The 18,539-nt window shown below is 38.0% G+C and overlaps 1 protein-coding gene across 3 annotated transcripts in view; it reads left to right on the top strand.

Annotated features, from left to right (window-relative positions):
* Positions 1 to 18,539, top strand: part of SFSWAP (splicing factor SWAP) — a 292,952-nt gene that overhangs the window by 98,156 nt on the left and 176,257 nt on the right. For all 3 annotated transcript variants that reach the window (XM_033954220.1, XM_033954221.1, XM_033954222.1), the window contains 3 exons: positions 6,665 to 6,899; positions 7,455 to 7,586; positions 7,971 to 8,067. In XM_033954220.1, the coding sequence (XP_033810111.1) occupies positions 6,665 to 6,899; positions 7,455 to 7,586; positions 7,971 to 8,067 (464 nt within the window). The remainder of the gene's footprint in view (positions 1 to 6,664; positions 6,900 to 7,454; positions 7,587 to 7,970; positions 8,068 to 18,539) is intronic.

Below are 18,539 nucleotides of genomic sequence, written 5' to 3'. Positions count from 1 at the left end.
GCTCTTTCTTCAGGTACTTTCCCATTGCATTAAAGTCCGTACGTTTGAAATCTAGGACTTTAAGTATCGTGCGGCCGCTCTCCACTTTAGCCGTTATATCAAACCAAACCGTTTGATGATCGCTACTACCCAGGTGAGCACCCACTCGAACATTAGAGATACTCTCTCCATTTGTGAGGACCAGATCCAATATCGCTTTTTCCCTTGTGGGTTCCGTCACCATTTGTCTGAGCAGAGCCTCTTGAAAGGCATCCACAATCTCCCTACTTCTTTCCGATTCCGCAGACGGAACATTCCAGTCCGCATCCGGCAGGTTGAAATCTCCCAACAGCAGAACCTCCTCTTTCCTTCCAAACTTTTGGATATCCACAATCAGATCCTTATCAATTTGCTGCGATTGAGTCGGAGGTCTGTAGACTACACCCACGTAGATAGAAGTTCCATCTTCTCTTTTCAGAGCAATCCATATCGCTTCTTCCTCTCCCCAGGTCCCTTGCATTTCGGTCGCTTGGATATTGATCTTTACATATAGAGCTACTCCTCCACCTTTATGACCATCTCTGTCCTTCCTAAAAAGATTATATCCCGGTATGTTTGCATCCCATCCATGTGATTCACTGAACCATGTCTCTGTGATAGCAACAATATCTAGATCTGCCTCTAATATCAGGGCTTGCAGATCATGAACTTTGTTGCTTAGACTGCGAGCATTTGTGGTCATCGCTTTCCAGCTATTTTTCAGCGATAATCTCCTTCTTCGTATGGATTTTTGTGTGTGACACCATTTATCTCGGAGCATTTCTCCCTCAGCAAAGACTTAGAAAAGTTGATTCAGATTTGCACTCAGATTTCTCACCTACCATCACTTTTGGCCAGGAAAATTATGGTGCTACTGGGTCACATGGCTTCCACGGTGCATGTTACTCCATTTGCAAAGCTTCATCTCTGGACACCCAATGGACTCTCGCATCTCAGTGGTCTCAAGCTTGACCCACTGTCTCAACACATTACCATCACTCCGTCACTTCGAAAATCTCTGCAATGGTGGATGAACTCTTCCAATCTTTCCAGAGGATTGTTGTTCCACATACCTCCACATCAAAAGGTTCTGACTATGGACTCATCCACCTACATTTTAGGGCTCATCTGGACGGTCTTCGCACTCAAGGTTACTGGTCAACCCAGGACCGCCTTTGCCATATCAATCTGTTGGAACTTCGAGCGATCTTCAATGCTTTCAAAGCATCTCAGCACATTGTCACCAACCACGTCCTTATTCGCACGGACAATCAGGTTGCAATGTATTACATAAACAAGCAGTGTGGCACGAGCTCTCCACTTTTGTCAGGAGGCCCAAAAGAGTTGGACCTGGGCGATTGCTCACAACATATTCCTGAAAGCAATATACATTCAAGGATGAAAGAATTCTCTTGCAGACAAACTCAGCAAGTTTCTTCAGCCACACGAGTGGATGCTCAACTCTGTAGTTCTGCATCACATCTTCTCTCAGTGGGGGACTCCTAAGATAGACTTATTTGCGTCCGCCTCAAGCACAAGCTGCCCCAGTTTTGCTCCAGGCAGTATTCTCCCCAACAGCTAGACGTGGATGCTTTTCTACTGGATTGAAAGCACAAGTTTCTCTACGCATTTCCTCCAATCCCTCTCATCCTCAAGACGCTTGTCAAGCTCAAACTGGAGGAGGCCACTATGATTCTCATAGCTTCTCGGTGGTCCAGACAACCCTAGTTTTCCCTTCTACTTCAATTCAATATCAAGGAACCAATCCCACTTCAGATTTTTCCATCTCTTCTCACTCAGAGTCACAGATCTCTTCTGCATCCCAATCTTCAGTCGTTGCACCTGACAGCTTGCTACCTTTCTGCCTGACGTCGGCTGACCTTCATCTTTCCCAGCCTTTCAGACTCATTTTGGAAGCATTCAGGCCTCAAAACCATTTTGATTAGCATTCATCTCAGTGCTATCAATGCTTTTCATAGACCAGTTGATGGAAAACCGCTCACTGCTCATCCTCTTGTATCCAGATTTATGAAAGGACTAGTGTTTCATCATAACAAGTTGGTGCTTTGCACTCATCCAAAGTTCCTCCCAAAGGTAGTCACTGAATTCTATCTCAGTGAATCCATTGTGCTTCCAGTGTTTTTTTTTTCCCAAGCCTCATTCTCACCCTGGAAAAACGGCTCTTCGTACTTTGGACTGTAAACGAGCTTTGGCCTACTAATTACAGCATACTCAACCTCATAGGACCTCCTCAACTCTTCATCTCATTCGATCCTAATAAGTTGGGACATCCTATATCCAAGAGAACTATTTCTACCTGGTTGGCAGCTTGTATCACCTTCTGTTATGCTCAGGCGGGGCTACAACTGGGGAGTCGTGTCACAGCCCACAAGGTCTGAGCTATGGCAGCTTCAGTTGCTTTTTTACAATCCACTACTATTGATGAAATCTGTAAAGCTGCTACTCAGTCCTCAGTTCATACATTCACATCTCACTACTGTCTGGAATCTTATTCCAGATGGGATGGCAACTTTGGCCAAGCAGTATTACAAATTTTATTTTCTTAATGGTCAACACTCCCTCCATCCAATTCTAGTAAGCTAGGGAGTCCCATATGTGAGAATATACTGCCTGCTTGTCCTGGGATAAAGCACAGTTACTTACCATAACAGGTGTTATCCAGGGACAGCAGGCTGATGTTCTCACAGCCCACCCACCTCCCCTGATTGGCTTCTTAGCTTGCTTACAGAACTGAAGCTATGAGCCTACGTCGGGCAGGAATGCACTCATGCATGAGCGGTGTGTGCAGTTCACGAACTTTCTCAAGTTCTTAAAATAGTGATGCACTTTTAAAGCTGTCTGTACCTGGGCTCCGTGGATAATGTCACCCACACGTTAGAATATCTGCCTGCTGTCCCTGGATAACACCTGTTACGGTAAGTAATTGTGCTTTACTGACGCCAGCCTCAGCGGCTTTTGTCCTTCTGCTGCGGTCACCCTCTCCAGGACAAGTGGTCCCCTTCAGAGAGAAAATGGTCCATCAGTTTGGAACTGAGAGCATTCATTTGGCCTTGCTACAATTGCAGTCTTTCCTGGCAGGGAAAGCAGTCGGGGTGTTTTCGGACAACGCCATTGCAGTGTCTTACATGAACAGACAGGGTGGCACCAGAAGCGCTTCCCTTTGCTTGGAAAGCTGGATATTGTTCCAGTGGGCAGAACTTTACTTGCGGGCCCACGTGGCAGGAGTAGAGAACATCCAAACCAGCTTTCTTAGCCGGCAGACTCTGGATCCAGGTGGGTGGTCTCTGCCTGAGAAAGCATTCTTCCTCATAGTTTAGACTTGAGGCAAACTGGACATGGATCTCATGACCACAGCCAAGAATAAGAAGGCAGTCCGTTTCTACAGTCGAAGAACCGAGTGGGGAAGTGCAGGGCTAGACACCCTGGTTCATCCCTGGCCCATAGAACAGCTTCTCTGTATTTCCATTGTGGACCATGGTGGGTTGGATCATCCGCAGGTTAGCGACCCATTGGGGTCTGATGCGCCTGGTGGCCCTAGACTGGCCCCAAAGGCCTTGGTACACGGATCTGATGCATCTGCAGAGAGGCAGGTCCCTGAAGCTGCCTGTTCATGCAGGGCTCCTCAGTCAAGGACCGTTTCCGATGGAGAAGCCAAAATGCTTTGGTCCTACGACATGGCTCTTGAGAGTGCAGCCTTAATTCAGAAGGGTTATTCAGAGGTTGTGGTTATGACTCTCCGTAGGGCTAAGAAGCCTGCGACGGTTGTGGCTTATGCTAAGTCCTGGAAGGCCTACCAGTTATGGTGCGTCAAGGAACAGGTTGAGCTTGAGAGGGTTTTCGTTTCAGTTGTCCTTGTCTTCCTGCAAGCCGGTCTTGAAAAGGGCCTTGTGATTTCGTCTGTCAAAGTGCAGATTGCTGGTATCTCGTGCTTTCGTCTCTGAGTGGCCTACGGTCTCTGGCTTCTCACCCAGATGTCACTGTTTTTGAGGAGAGCTTTCAGACTAAGACCCTAGTTGTGCAGATAGTTCCTGTCTTGGGACCTCAATGTGGTCTTTCGGAGTCTTCCCTGCTAGACCTTACTGTCAAGACAGTGTTTTTGGCTGCCATAGTCTTGACAAGAAGGATTTCAGAATTGCAGGCCTCTCCTGCAGGGAGCCATGTCTCCGTTTCATGGAGTCAGGTGTTTCTCTGTGCACACTTCTTTCTTTTCTTCCAAAGGTAGTTTCTGCCTTCCATGTTAATCAGGAACTTCATTTGGCAAAACCTGTAGGCTGAAAAGCTAGCAAACGGGACAAACATTTGTGCAAGCTGGATGTGCACAGAGCCCTGCTTATCTACCTGGAGAAGACTAACAGCTCTAGGCTTTCTGATCATCTTTTTGTGCTGACCAGTCACTCAAGACGGAGAAGACCAGCTTCCAAAGCTCTCATTGCCAGATGGATTCACATGGCAATTTCTTCTTCCTACATTACCTATGGGAAACAGCCCCCTCTTTCTCAGGCAGCACATTCTACAAGAAGCTGTTTTGCATGATGAAATCTGTAGAGCAGCTACTTGGACTACTCTTCACACTTTTACAAAGTTCTATAGATTAGATGTGGCGGCTCAAGAAGATATCCTCAATTCTGTGGGCAGGCTTGTCTGTTTCCCCCTCCCCCCCCAGACATATTGCATGGCTTTGATATGTCAGCTCAAGTACAGACTCCTGTGTATCCACAGCAGAACAACAGATTAGGTTCTTTGGTAATCTGGGTTCTGTTAAGATTCACAGGAGTCTGATTGTTTTGATCACCTGATTTCTGCCTCAGACATTGCCGGTGTCTGTCTCGGAACCTCTTCTACTGTATCTAAGATTAAGAAAAAATATGTTACAGGTTCTGGGAGTTTCCTTTTCTCTTGGGAGGGTCCTGTAGCCCCTGCTTGTTATTCTGGAAGATTGGCTCTTAGTTACTCATGTGAGGTATTTATTGTTCACTGTTTCTCGCTCATTGGCTATTAATCATTGTTCTATTTTCTAAGTTCCAGAGCAGAGTATGTTTATTGCTGGGGGAGTTCCCTGTGCCTTTCCTTCTTTTCTTATGTTTCAGTGGAGTTCGATTGCTTTGTTACCAACTGAGGAGGGTGCTGTTCTCCACTGTAGAAGGGGAGAAGTTTCATGTTAATAGGGAGAAGTGGGGTTTTTAGGTATTTATACAACAGTAAACACTTTTTTTGCACACTGGGGATGTTTTATCAGTTAAAACCTAAAATCAGAAGCCTAAGTTACATTTGTATATCTCAGTCATAGTAACATAGTAGATGACGGCAGATAAAGACCCGAATAGTCCATCCAGTCTGTCCAACCTGATTCAATTTAAATTTTTTAAATTTAAATTTTTTTTCTTCTTAGCTATTTCTGGGCAAGAATGCAAAGCTCTACCCGGTACTGTGCTTGGGTTCCAATTTATTAGACATAGCTTAACCCAACACTGTTCATAAAACATAATACATCAAAAATGCAGCATGAATGCACCCTTATAATATGCAGATTAATGCAATTCTTAAAAACACAAAACATAATTCCCTTTCTAAACAATACCAAATATATTATATTTGTCTTCTATATTATACAGTATAATCTTGTTATAACGGACTTCAAGGGACCTGGAAAAACAATCCGTTATATCCAGAGTTGCATTTTTTAAAAACTTATTTAGGTCAACTTGAAACAATGTACAATCAGTGAACAACAGTAACTGCACAAGCATATCAGCAACATCAATAACAAAACTCAGCAAAACATTGAGATGGCACGAAATGATTGTAAAACCAGAACACTGAAAGATGTTCTAAAGCAGTGGTTCCCAACCCTGTCCTGGAGGACCACCAGGCCAATCGGGTTTTCAGGCTAGCCCTAATGAATATGCATGAGAGAGATTTGCATATAATGAAGTGACAGGCATGCAAATCTGCTTTATGCATAGTCACTAGGGCTAGCCTGACAACCCAATTAGCCTGGTGGTCCTCCAGGACAGGGTTGGGAACCACTGTTCTAAAGCATTATGTCGCACTGTGCTGTAAAGAAAAATACTCTTGTCATAGGACTGCATTTTGATACTATATCACCATCACACCACGTGCCTTGTAGGCGGAGCCTGCATGTCCGTTATAGCCAAACAAAACTACAGCTAAAAGCAGCTCTGGGGACCAAATTGGTTGTCCGTTATATCCGAAAGTCCATTATATGCGAATCCGCTATATGAGATGATTTTCTGTATGTTTATAAAGGCGCACGGCTGGGACCAGCGGACCTCATCTGCTATAAGCGAGTCTGTTCTAACGAGATTATACTGTATTTATATTTTGTCATACTATATGAATAATGGAAAGAAAATTGTTTGACTGCTTTCTTTGTATTCTTTTCCATTGTACTTGTTTTTATTGTTTTGGTCATTGTCCTTGAATGCTTTGAAATCCTCAGGATGTTTGTACCAGTCAAAATATATTGATTAGAGGTTTGAACCCTTGCCTGTTCAAATTCATTACATTTAGACGTCTGTTAAATGACCCTAATGACATTTTTCTTTATACATTACATTCTCTTAATTATTTTTAAAGTGTCAATATTTAATTTCTCTTTTCATAGCAACAGTGGCAGCTATGTATTACAGCTACTACATGTTACCCGATGGAACATACTGCCTGGCACCACCTCCACCTGGCATAGATGTAGCCGCATATTATAGCGCATTGCCTGCAGGGATGACCATACAGACTACTACTGGGACAACTGTTCCACCACCTCCTGGTACCTCTCCACCCCCACCATCAACTAGTACAGAAACCAGCATTGCATTAATGTCAGCCACAACAACTACAAGGTTTGATAGCTTTTTATGTTGTACACAGCTGCTTTTTCCAGATGTAGTTTAATATTAAGTTGATTTGTCTTAACATTAGCTCTGTGGTGCTCTAGAGGAAGGCAAAAGGCAATATGACATCTTTGTAACCAGCTTCAAATCATTCTTGACCCCAGATATGGCAGTGTGCTTGACTGTAGATTAGCACTTTTCCATGAAATTTCTCATTTGTTAGACAGATTTCTGTCAGAATCCAGGAACACTGAACAATCCATAATTACAGTGACACTTGGAAAACTCTTGAAAATAGTTGGATGCTGTTTGCTGAATAACTTGTTAATAAATTAACTCCTTTCTAAGTGTAGTAATAGCATAATTTACAGTCTAGAGAAACTCATTTACTTCAGTGCTGATAACAGCATTCAGTGGTCCCTTTTGTAAGCAAAGTGCTTCTCTTTCACAGTTATTTACACTATTTAGGCAATCTTTTATTTGCAGTCCCTAGATTAAGGAAAGAGATTTGATTGAAATCCATTAGATATCCTTCATATATGAATTATGCACATCTGTTTTCAGTTCCCTTGCTCCAGTCATAGCTATCATCCCACCACCTCCGGATATTCAGCCCGTGATTGACAAGCTTGCTGAGTATGTTGCTAGAAATGGAATTAAATTTGAGACCAGTGTTCGTGCCAAGAATGATCCAAGGTGAGAGCAAACATTCAACTCCCCCTCCCCCACTCATTTCTTAATTATCTCTTACTATATTAAGTGTTTTTGTCTTTAGTGTCTCGAAAATGAAAACCATTGTTTCTGATAAATTCTGCAGTTCTGAGAAAAAGAGAAATTCTTAAAATTGCTTAACAACAACAAAAAAAGGATCGATAAAGCATTCCTGCCCAACGGGCATATTCCAAAAGCCATGCTTTTAAAGATGGTTCCCCTTGGAATTTCATCAGAAAGCATAATATTTTTGAACATGAGGTAACATATGGTGCCTGAGGTACAGAGAAGGTAAATCACTGTCGCCTTTCTGCTATGGTAGTATAGTATGTTAGCTTTTCACAAATTACTTTTTCATTTCTTTTGTAGGTTTGAGTTCTTACAGCCATGGCATGAATATAATCCTTATTATGAATTTAAGAAACAGTTTTTTGCCCAAAAAGAATGCATCAGTAACAGCTCCCAGGTACTAACACTTCTCTCTTTCATGGAAGAATAAAATGTTTATATTTATCTAGTTATGCTGCTTTACTTAAAGTAAATGTTTTTTTTTTTTTAATGAAATTCAGGTTCTTTTTAGAAAGATGGTTTTACAGAGTATGGTTGGAGTTTTTAAACTTTTAATTTGTTAGGTTGGTTTAAATGGTGTTTTTCTTCTAGGCCTAGCATAAATTGGAAGTTATTCATATCTATTTTTAGTACAATCTGCTTTTCAAATTCAAACACGCTTGTCACCTTTCTCTTGTAATGTCCATAGCATTGTCTTGCTGAGTTTGCTGAGACTTACTTAGTATTCTACTAGTCCCAATCAAGGTGCTACAAAATTCATAAGCTTTGGCACTATACTTTAGACAACCCTGATGATTCTGTGGCAGTTCTGCTAGGTCAGAGATCTGGGTTTGATTCGTGAGCCTGCTTTTTGCTTTTCAAGCTTGCATGGGCCAGTGGCATAGCCAGGACTGCCCTTTCTTTAGTTAACCTGGGTGGGCACTAGGCTCTGTGGATATAGGCATTGACTTCATTTTTCCTTTTATTGGCTTGAGTTACTGCTGCTCACTGGGTGGGACTGTCTCCAAATTGGCTATGGCAATGCCCCTGGCCCAAACTGAAGAAGACACGGTGGCAAGATTTACAACTGGAGGTGGGGGCAGGAAGTTCCAACCATTGCACAGCATTAGACAAACTTGTAGAGAGTCATAATCTGTTACAGCCAAACACATGCACTGCAGTAGAAAGGCAAAGTGCTTAAATCTTGGATAGTGAGAGTTTGTCTTCAGCTCCGTCGAAGTATATAGCTGTCTAAAATAGTCACACATTCATAGCTCATGGTGGTGCATTTCAGTGTTGCAAGTAAAAGAAACCATTTTATTTACTACTTTTGAACTGGAGAATCTATTGGTATTGTTTAGTAATAGCTATTTTGCAGTGCTCACCCTTTGTGAAACACCTTATTTATGGGCACAGTACTTTTTATAGTTGTTTTGTTAAATAAGTTTGCAAACATTTTGGCCAATTCTCAAGAAAGCTTTGTTATTTAGAATTGAAAAATATACTGTTTTCATGTAACCCTTTTGTCTTCTGCTTTCCATTTTTATATTTAGCAAACTTTTCTTTTCAGCTAGGATATATGTAGTATATATATTCTAGAAGAAAAATTTCAAGCTTTTAATAAAAGGATTGTTCACTAAAGAAGCAAGGAAGCTAATTTAGGGGCCTTTTTACTGACATGCATTAAATGGGCAGCAATTCTGTAAGGGGCTGCCTATATTTAGGTAGCAAGTACACACAAATTCCTGAATTTTAGTTATTTATACATTTTTCTGAGTCACAGTATTCCAGCTGCCCACTATTTTGTAACCATGCGCCATTTGGATGTAGTTTGGGCAGAACATGGGCAGGATTCATAATGGATAAGTCATAGTATTCTGCAATTTATCTGAGGACAAACTGCTTGTCCTCGGAGAAAGCAAAGTTTCTCACTTGTAGCAGATGTTCTCATAGGACAACAGAACTCGTATTGCCACTTACTCTCCCTCTTTCCTCAGGAGTTGTATTCCTTAAACTATTTTATTGTATTGCTGTACTTATATGCTTATGTTGTGTGAGAAGGCAACTGCACATGCATGGCATGATGCTTCAGAAGTTACTAGAATGCTGAGTAGCATCTGTGCAAGGTTCAATCGAATGACATCACCCATAAGTGTCAATTTGTCCGGCTAGTCTCAGGATCACTGCTAACATTCATCAGTCTAGGAGCAAATGTTTACACCAGCTTTAAGGCTGGCGTAATTGTTTGCACTAACAGTATACCTGGGTATACGTTCACTTTGTGATAAATAATTTTTCTCTATGGTAACGGGGAATAACCCCAACAAGTTAGTATGTAGTTTTTGCATTTACAGCTTGTTAATTTTTGCATTTAATTCATAGTAAATGTAAACCTTTACTACACTTCAGTAAAAGGGCCCCTTAAAGCAGTGCTTCTATATTCTCTCCTGGAGGCTTACTTAACCAGCTATATTCCCTCTAAGCTAAGCATGTGAGCAATTGCTCATACATTCAAGCAGCATCGCTCACATATTTTACATGGTTACTCAACAAAAATACTTGCAAATCTGGAAAATTGTTGGTTTTTAGAACTTGTTGCTCACACAAAAAAAAGTTTTTTAGAATTTGGTGCTCAGATGAAAAACATTTGCACGCACCCAGCCAGTCCTTAGAGGGAGCATTACTAGCCAGTTGCTTATATATTTTATTTTCTCTCTCTCGCTCTCTCTTTTTTTTTTAATAGATTTACCCTCCTTTTTTTATGAAGCTATGTTAGGGTTTTTTTTATTGTCGGCCATGGCGGGAAAAGCTCTGATGCTCATACAAATTCTATAAGTATCGGAGTTTTTATCGCTGCGGTCTGCAATAAAAAAAGCCCTAATAAAGCTAAATAAAAGTAGGGGGTTATTTTGTACCACTGAGGAAAGTGTTTTTGCTGAAACATGGTACTATATTGTGTTCTATCTATATATATAAAATCGGAGGTATGTATGTGTGTGTGTATGTGCCGCGATCACGCAAAAACGGCTTGACCGATTTGAACGAAACTTGGTATGCAGATCCCTCACTACCTGGGATGATATGTTCTGGGGGTCTCGCGGCCCACCTGCACACGTGGGCGGAGCTACAAACATAAAATCAGATTTCACCCATTCATGTCAATGGAAAAAATGTAAAAAGCTGCCTTTCTCCCTGTAATTCAAAAACGGCTTGACCGATTTGAACGAAACTTGGGATGCAGATCCCTCACTACCTGGGGTGATATGTTCTGGGGGTCTCGCGGCCCACCTGCACACGTGGGCGGAGCTACAAACAGAAAATCAGATTTCACCCATTCATGTCAATGGAAAAAATGTAAAAAGCTGCCATTCTCACAGTAATTCAAAAACGGCTTGACCGATTTGAACGAAACTTGGTATGCAGATCCCTCACTACCTGGGGTGATATGTTCTGGGGGTCTCGCAGCCCATATGCACACGTGGGTGGAGCTACAAACAGAAAATCGGATTTCACCCATTCATGTCAATGGAAAAAATGTAAAACGCTGTGGGACCGATTTGAACGAAAATTGGTATGCAGATCCCTCACTACCTGGGGTGATATGTTCTGGGGGTCTCCCGGCCCACCTGCACACGTGGGCGGAGCTACAAACAGAAAATCAGATTTCACCCATTCAAGTCATTGGAAAAAATGTACAAAGCTGTGGGACCGATTTGAACGAAACTTGGTATGCAGATCCCTCACTACCTGGGGTGATATGTTCTGGGGGTCTCGCGGCCCACCTGCACACGTGGGAAGGGTGGGTTCACCCAAGAATGTATATGTTCTTGCTCCTGGAGGTGAAACTAAAAATGTTGTTTATAATCAATTTTTGTGTTAGTTGAATTGTATTCATTTTGTCAAATATTTCACATTATACTTTGAATATTTTACTTTTTATAAAGCTGTAACAAAATTATTTCATTCACCACTATAAAGTATCTTTATTTAAATCCATTTACAGTGTTATTGCTATAATTAAATACCCGTGCAAAGACTCTTGGGGGCGTGGCTTAACGCGAACACAGGATGGAGGTGTGATCGAAACGCTCCTCTTCAAACAGGCAATGATTTAAAGATAATTAATCCCTTTACTGCTGGAAAAGAAAAAAAAAAACCAAATCTAATGAAAATTGAAAATGTGGTAACTGAAATTGACATTCTCGACTGAAATCGGTGCAGATTCTGAGAGGAGAGAGCCGAAGTGAGTTTGCCGGTTTTTTTTCTCTCAGTGTTAGATTGGCACAGCATCGGGCTAATAACTGACAGGAAAAAAAAATCTAATAACGGAAAATCTACATAGTATTGAGAGTGACAAGCAGTGAGAAGTATTTGAGAACTGACAGATTTGATTTTTCATTCTTCGAAGTTGTGAGAAGACCCGTGAAAGTGAAATCAAAGAAAAAAAAAAAAAAAATTTGTCGGATTTCTCAATACTGAAACGGCAAGGCACCGGGGGTGAGTAATTGACAGAACCGAGAGAATTGAAACTGAAAGGGATTTGTGTTGCCGTGATTGAACTTAAGTGAAGAGAATAAAGGATAGCAAGTTGTCTTCCTACACTGAGGCTGAGAGCGTGTTTGTAGAGGAAAAAAAAAAAACAGAGACAAAGATTGCTGATTTCTTTCTTTGGTACTGAAACGACGAGGCACTAAAAAAGATAACTGACATTAAGAAGAAGAGGGGCTAAGGAAATATAAATTGCTGAATAAGATTGACTCCTGATGTATGGACGTTGTCAGTAGAATTCTTAAATGTGACGGTTTGAGGCAGCCATTTCCAGTTCGGTGAAGAGACTGAGCCCTGAGTGATTGATTGATCTTTTGTCTGAGGCCAATATACTTGTTTGTTTTCCCTTAGTGCTGGATCGGCATTGAGGTGGATGACAAAAAAAAAGGAGGATTCATTTATCAATTGAGACAATTTAAAATAACTCAAAATTAATTGAAATAATTGATTACTTGAGTGAATTTCGCTCTCCTCTTTCACAGCTGCGATTGGGCTTGTGAGAGGGGAGCTGCAGGAGGATTGTGAGGCTGCTGACGGTTGATTGTGAAACTGCGACAGTTTAATACAGCCTTATCCTGCCAGCGCTGAAAAAGGCTGATAAAAAATTTTTTCCCTCTGAGCTAAAACGAATAGATATTGGGAGAGAGTAAAGCTGAACGGAACTAGAGGGGAAAAGAGCTGACAATATATGTGAAAGCCCTTCGGTGACGACGCTGAAAAGGGGGATTGATTGAAGAAAACTGAGTGAAAGGAATACAGGCGTTTTCTCTCAGTGATTGAACACTGAGACGCTGAAGACAGAGAAAGAATATAAACTTACTAAATAAACAAAAAACTGAATTGAAATTGCTTTTCCATTATAAAGCTGCGATTGGGCTTGTATGAGAGGAGACAGAGGAAAGGGATAAAGGAACTTTTGGAAAAAAGCTGATGTGGCAAGACATTGAGGCAGTTGAGAGACGCTCGTTGAATTAAATCTGTGGAAGAACCCGACAAGTCTGCGAAAAATTTAAGGAAGGAAATTCTGTTGGATTGAATATCCCCCTCTTTCATTGAAACAGTGAAGGGGCTTAAAAGAAACCTTTTTACCAATATTAAAGAGATAAAGACACTAAAAAAGGAGTATATAAGATTGAGACAGATAACTGAGAAAGAGAAAAGGAAAGGGAAAAAAAGGCAAAAAAGGAAAAGAAAATTTTTACTTTAAAAGATAAAAATAAATTTGGAAGAAAAGGGATTAAAAAAACAACAATATGGCAAGCACAAGACAAAACAAAAATGAGGCTGGAACATCTGCAAAAAGACAGAAACAAGATCAAATAACACCTAGCAAGATACCACTTCCTATTGATGAACCAGACATATTAAGCAAAGCTGAAGTCATGGAAGAATTAAAACAAATCAAACAAATGCTTAAAGAAACTATCACTAATATGTCTGAAATGAAAGAAGAAATTTTAAATATACATAGACAAATGGAAGTTAACAACAAAAGAACAACTGAACTAGAATCAAAAATGGAAACTATAGAATGTGAATCAAAAAGATGTAAAGACGACAGCCTGGAATTAAATAAATTAAAAGATCAACTGGAGGATTACGAGAATAGAGGAAGAAGAAAGAACATCAAACTCTTTGGAATACAAGAAAATCTAGAGGGAAAAAATACTATCCTTTTCCTTGAAAATTTAATTCCAAAAATTCTACAATTAGACTTGAAACAACCAATTGAAATTGAAAGGGCGCATAGAATCCCAATTAAAAATTTAGAAAATAAAAACAGACCAAGACCAATCATTTTCAAAATGTTGAGATACCAACAAGCACTAGAGATACTAAATGCCGCAAAAAAAGATAAAAACTTAAATTATAAAGGATCAAGATTATGGTTTTTACCAGACTTCGCCAAAAACACAGCAACTAAAAGGAAAAGACTTCTAGACATGAGACCTCTACTTAAAGAAAAAGGATTTAAATATGGTCTATACTACCCGGCGAAAATGAGAGTGTCATCTGGAGACAAGTCATTATATTTTGAGGATCCCGAAAAACTAAAAGAGTTTCTCTCTAAACCAGAACCTATGATATATTAACATAATATACTAAGATGGTTTTGAAGAATTTATGAAAAAACAGAAAATATAACATATCGAAATATTTAAAGAAATGGAAGAAAACAATACAAAGAAAAGACAATAATAATTATATGAAAGAAAGAACAGAATACAGGAAAATTATTAAATAATACACTGCATATATGTTTAAAATAAATATATGTTGAAATCATAATACTAAGGAAATACAAATTAATATATTGTTAAATGGAAAATGATACATTGATAAAATGTTATGGAAAATATTTAAATAAATATAAAAGATCAATATAGATAGATAGAAGGGAAATTTGTTTAAACAATTGAATATTGATTGCCTGGAATGGGGAGATTGTTGGGATTACAACTCCAATGTGTATCCTTAAGCAGCCAATGTATTGGGTGGGAAAGGGAGGGATAAGTAGAATATTTATTAGAATAATTAAGGGAGATACATTAGGGTTAAATATGTGTGTCATGAGGAAAATTTTTTGGATATTAAATATGAAGGAGGAAGGGAGGAATAAGATAATGAAAAGTATTAAAATATATAATGTCTCTTAAAATATATTCTATTAATGTCAATGGCCTGAATCACGTAATTAAAAGGGAAAAAATATTAACATTTTTAAAAAAACAAAAAGCAGATATTTACTGTCTGCAAGAGACCCATCTTAATAAGAAGGAATCACAGAAATTATCAGGTGGATGGATAAAAGAATGTTTTTTTGCTCCAGCAATGGGTAAAAAAGCAGGGGTTGCAATCCTTATAAATAAAAAATGTATGGCCAATATAAAAGTAAAAAATTCAGATCCACATGGAAGATGGATACATATCGATATAGGTATGGGAAATGATACCCTGACGTTATTTAATATATATGCCCCTAATTCGAATCAATCAGAATTTTTCAAAAAGCTACAAAATATGTTATTACCACTGGCTGCCTCTAATTTAGTGGTGGCTGGAGATTTTAATGCTGTAATGGATCCATTATTGGATAAAAAACCAGGTAAAAATATTAAATCTTTAGGTCTAGATAATTTGGTTCAATCATGTGATTTGAAAGATATATGGCGTATTCTTCATTTTAATGATCGGGAATATTCATTTTGTTCACAGGTTCATAAATCATTTTCAAGAATAGATTATATTTTTGTTTCAACAAATAAAGTGCAACAAGTGATTAAAGCCTCCATTGATCCTATTATCATTTCGGATCATGCGGGAATATGGATAGAATTACAATTAGATCAATTAGAAAATAATAGACCTCTTTGGAGATTTGATAATGCATTGCTTGTGGATGACAAATTTTTAGAAAATTTTAAAACACAAATTAATGAATTTTTTCAAATAAATTTAGTGGAAGATACATCTATAGAGAATGTATGGGATGCATTTAAAGCAACTATGAGGGGTAATATCATATCATATTCAGCTTTTATTAGGAAACAAATTAAAAAACAATATATAGAATTAGAAAAAGAAATAAAAATATTAGAAGCTAAATTGATAAGTAAATGGGAATATGAAGTTTTGCAAGCTCTTTTGAAAGTAAAAGGTAAATATAATGAATTAACTTCAAAAATGATAAGAAAAGATTTGTTTTCCAAACAAACGGTGTATTATGGAAATTCTAATAAGGCGGGAAAATTATTAGCAAATTATCTTAAGGCAAAAAAAAGAAGAACTAATATTAATGGAATAAAAGATGATAATGGTATAATAACAAATCAAACAAATATAATATTAAAACAATTTTTAAATTTTTATAAGGATCTATATTCTTCCGAACCTTATTTGGGGAAACAAAAAGATGGAAAAAAATTTTTAGATTTAATAAATGGACCTAAAATTCCTGATCATATAAAACGAAGTTTAGAAGAACCTATATCATTAAAAGAATTAGAAACAGCATTGAGATCTCTTAGAGTTGGATCCGCTCCAGGTGGTGATGGTTACACAGTAGAATTTTATAAAACATTTCAAAATATCCTCTCCCCACATTTATTAAAATTATATCAGACACAACTTATAAAAGGTAATATAAAAGGTACTATGGCTGAATCAATAATAATTGTTTTACCTAAGCCAAATAAAGATCCTACTTTGGTTTCAAACTACAGGCCTATATCTTTGATAAACGTTGATAATAAACTTTTGGCGAAAATTTTGGCTTTGAGATTAGCCAAAGCTCTCCCACATATTATAGATATGCATCAAACGGGTTTCGTTGCTAAAAGACATTCCTCCAATAACTCTAGACTATTATTTCACATGCTAAACTTATCAAAAAAAATGGATGAACCGGCATTTACAGTTTCTTTAGATGCCGAGAAAGCATTTGATAGGGTAGAATGGAACTTTATGTATCAGGCTTTAGAATGGTTTGGTATAGGTTCTGGATTTATACAAATGGTAAAAACATTGTATAGCTTCCCGATTGCAAGATTAAATATTAATAATAAGATATCTGATGGTTTTCAATTGCAAAGGGGAGTTAGACAAGGTTGTCCTTTATCTCCTTTGTTATTTGATGTTGTATTAGAACCCTTATTGTTAGCAATACAGCAAACGAGGGAGATACAAGGAATTCCATATTCAGATATGGAATATAAAATTTCGGCTTATGCTGATGATATTTTACTTTATTTGAGAAATCCAGAGTCTACCTTATCTTCTTTATTGGAATTAATTGATAAGTTTGGCAAATTTTCAGGTTATAAAATTAATTGGAATAAATCTGAAATTATACCCTTGAATGTTTACTGTGTAAAAGGATTATTTGATACTTTTCCATTCATATGGAAAGAAGAAGGATTTAAATATCTAGGCATTCAAGTTAAAAAAACAATTGAAGATACTGTAAAAGAAAATGAAAAATATGTATTAAAAAAAGTAACGGAGTTATGTGAACAATGGAACCCATTACATATATCTTGGTGGGGCAGAGTTCAAACTATTAAAATGATGATGTTGCCTGTGGTTTGCTACCAAATGAGTATGATACCTATTTATTTTCAGGGGTCCTTTTATAAGAAACTTAATAAAATTTTAACAAAATTTCTTTGGCTTGGTAAAACACCTAGAATAGCTTTAGTAACCTTACAAAAATCAATTAAGGAGGGAGGGGTAAATTTTCCAAATTTCTATAGGTACCATCAAGCCTATATTCTACGTCAGGGTATGTATTGGATCCTCCCAGAACTTATAGATAATGCACCAGATTGGTTATATTTGGAATGGCGCCTTATGTTTCCCCTAAATTTAGTTCATTTACCAAGTATTAATATACCTAAAAGATACAGAGAAAATAAAATAATAATGGATACTTGGAAAACATTGAGATTTATTGATAAATTAACATCCATCCCAATATATAAATCAACTAATCAATCCATATGGATAAACTCCAAGATCAAAGTAGGCGGAGCCCAAATCCTTTGGAAGAACTGGATTAATGCAGGAATTAGATCTCTAGATGATATTATTTCAGAAGGTAAACTGCTGGATTTTTCACAATTGCAACATAGATTTGGTCTTAATAAAACACAAAGTTTTAAATGGTTGCAATTGAAGCAGGCCATTCAGGTTGGGTTCCCTGAATGGAAATCATTAAACAATCAATATAGTTTAAAGTTCTTATGCTTTAAAGCAGACTTCCTGGGACATCAAGCCGCATTGTGGTATAAATTAATATCTGGATATTTGAATAAAAAACCAAAAAATGGTCTAAGAGACATTTGGAGCATTGAGATTGGACATCAAATTAATGCATCTCAATGGCCACTGATTTGGTCTTGGAGAATGGGATGTACAGTGTCAGCATCTATGAGACAAACATGGTTCTTTTTATTACATAGAGCTTTTTGGACCCCTACTCGTTTACAAAAACTAGACAGTTCTAAGTCTAATAGATGCTGGCACTGTAATTTAGAACCAGGAACATTAGATCATTTATTATACTACTGTCCTTATATTAAAATATTTTGGAATTCAATTTGGCCACAAATTAATAAATTAATGGAAAATCATATTGCAATATCATATGATACAATTTTATTTGGAACAATGATGAGAAAAAAAAGTCAAATTTCACCAGAAAATAATAAACTTTTATTAATTATGACAGGGGTTGCCATTCAACATATAACTAACAATTGGAAAAATTATAACAACCTAAACTACACATTTTGGTGGAATACAATATGCCATGTTTTTAAAATGGAAAGAACAATATCAATA

This window comes from Geotrypetes seraphini, chromosome 8 (assembly GCF_902459505.1).
Source record: "Geotrypetes seraphini chromosome 8, aGeoSer1.1, whole genome shotgun sequence".
Lineage (NCBI taxonomy): Eukaryota > Metazoa > Chordata > Amphibia > Gymnophiona > Dermophiidae > Geotrypetes > Geotrypetes seraphini.
Note: the sequence above shows the minus strand (reverse complement) of the source record. Positions and strands in the feature narration are given on the sequence as shown.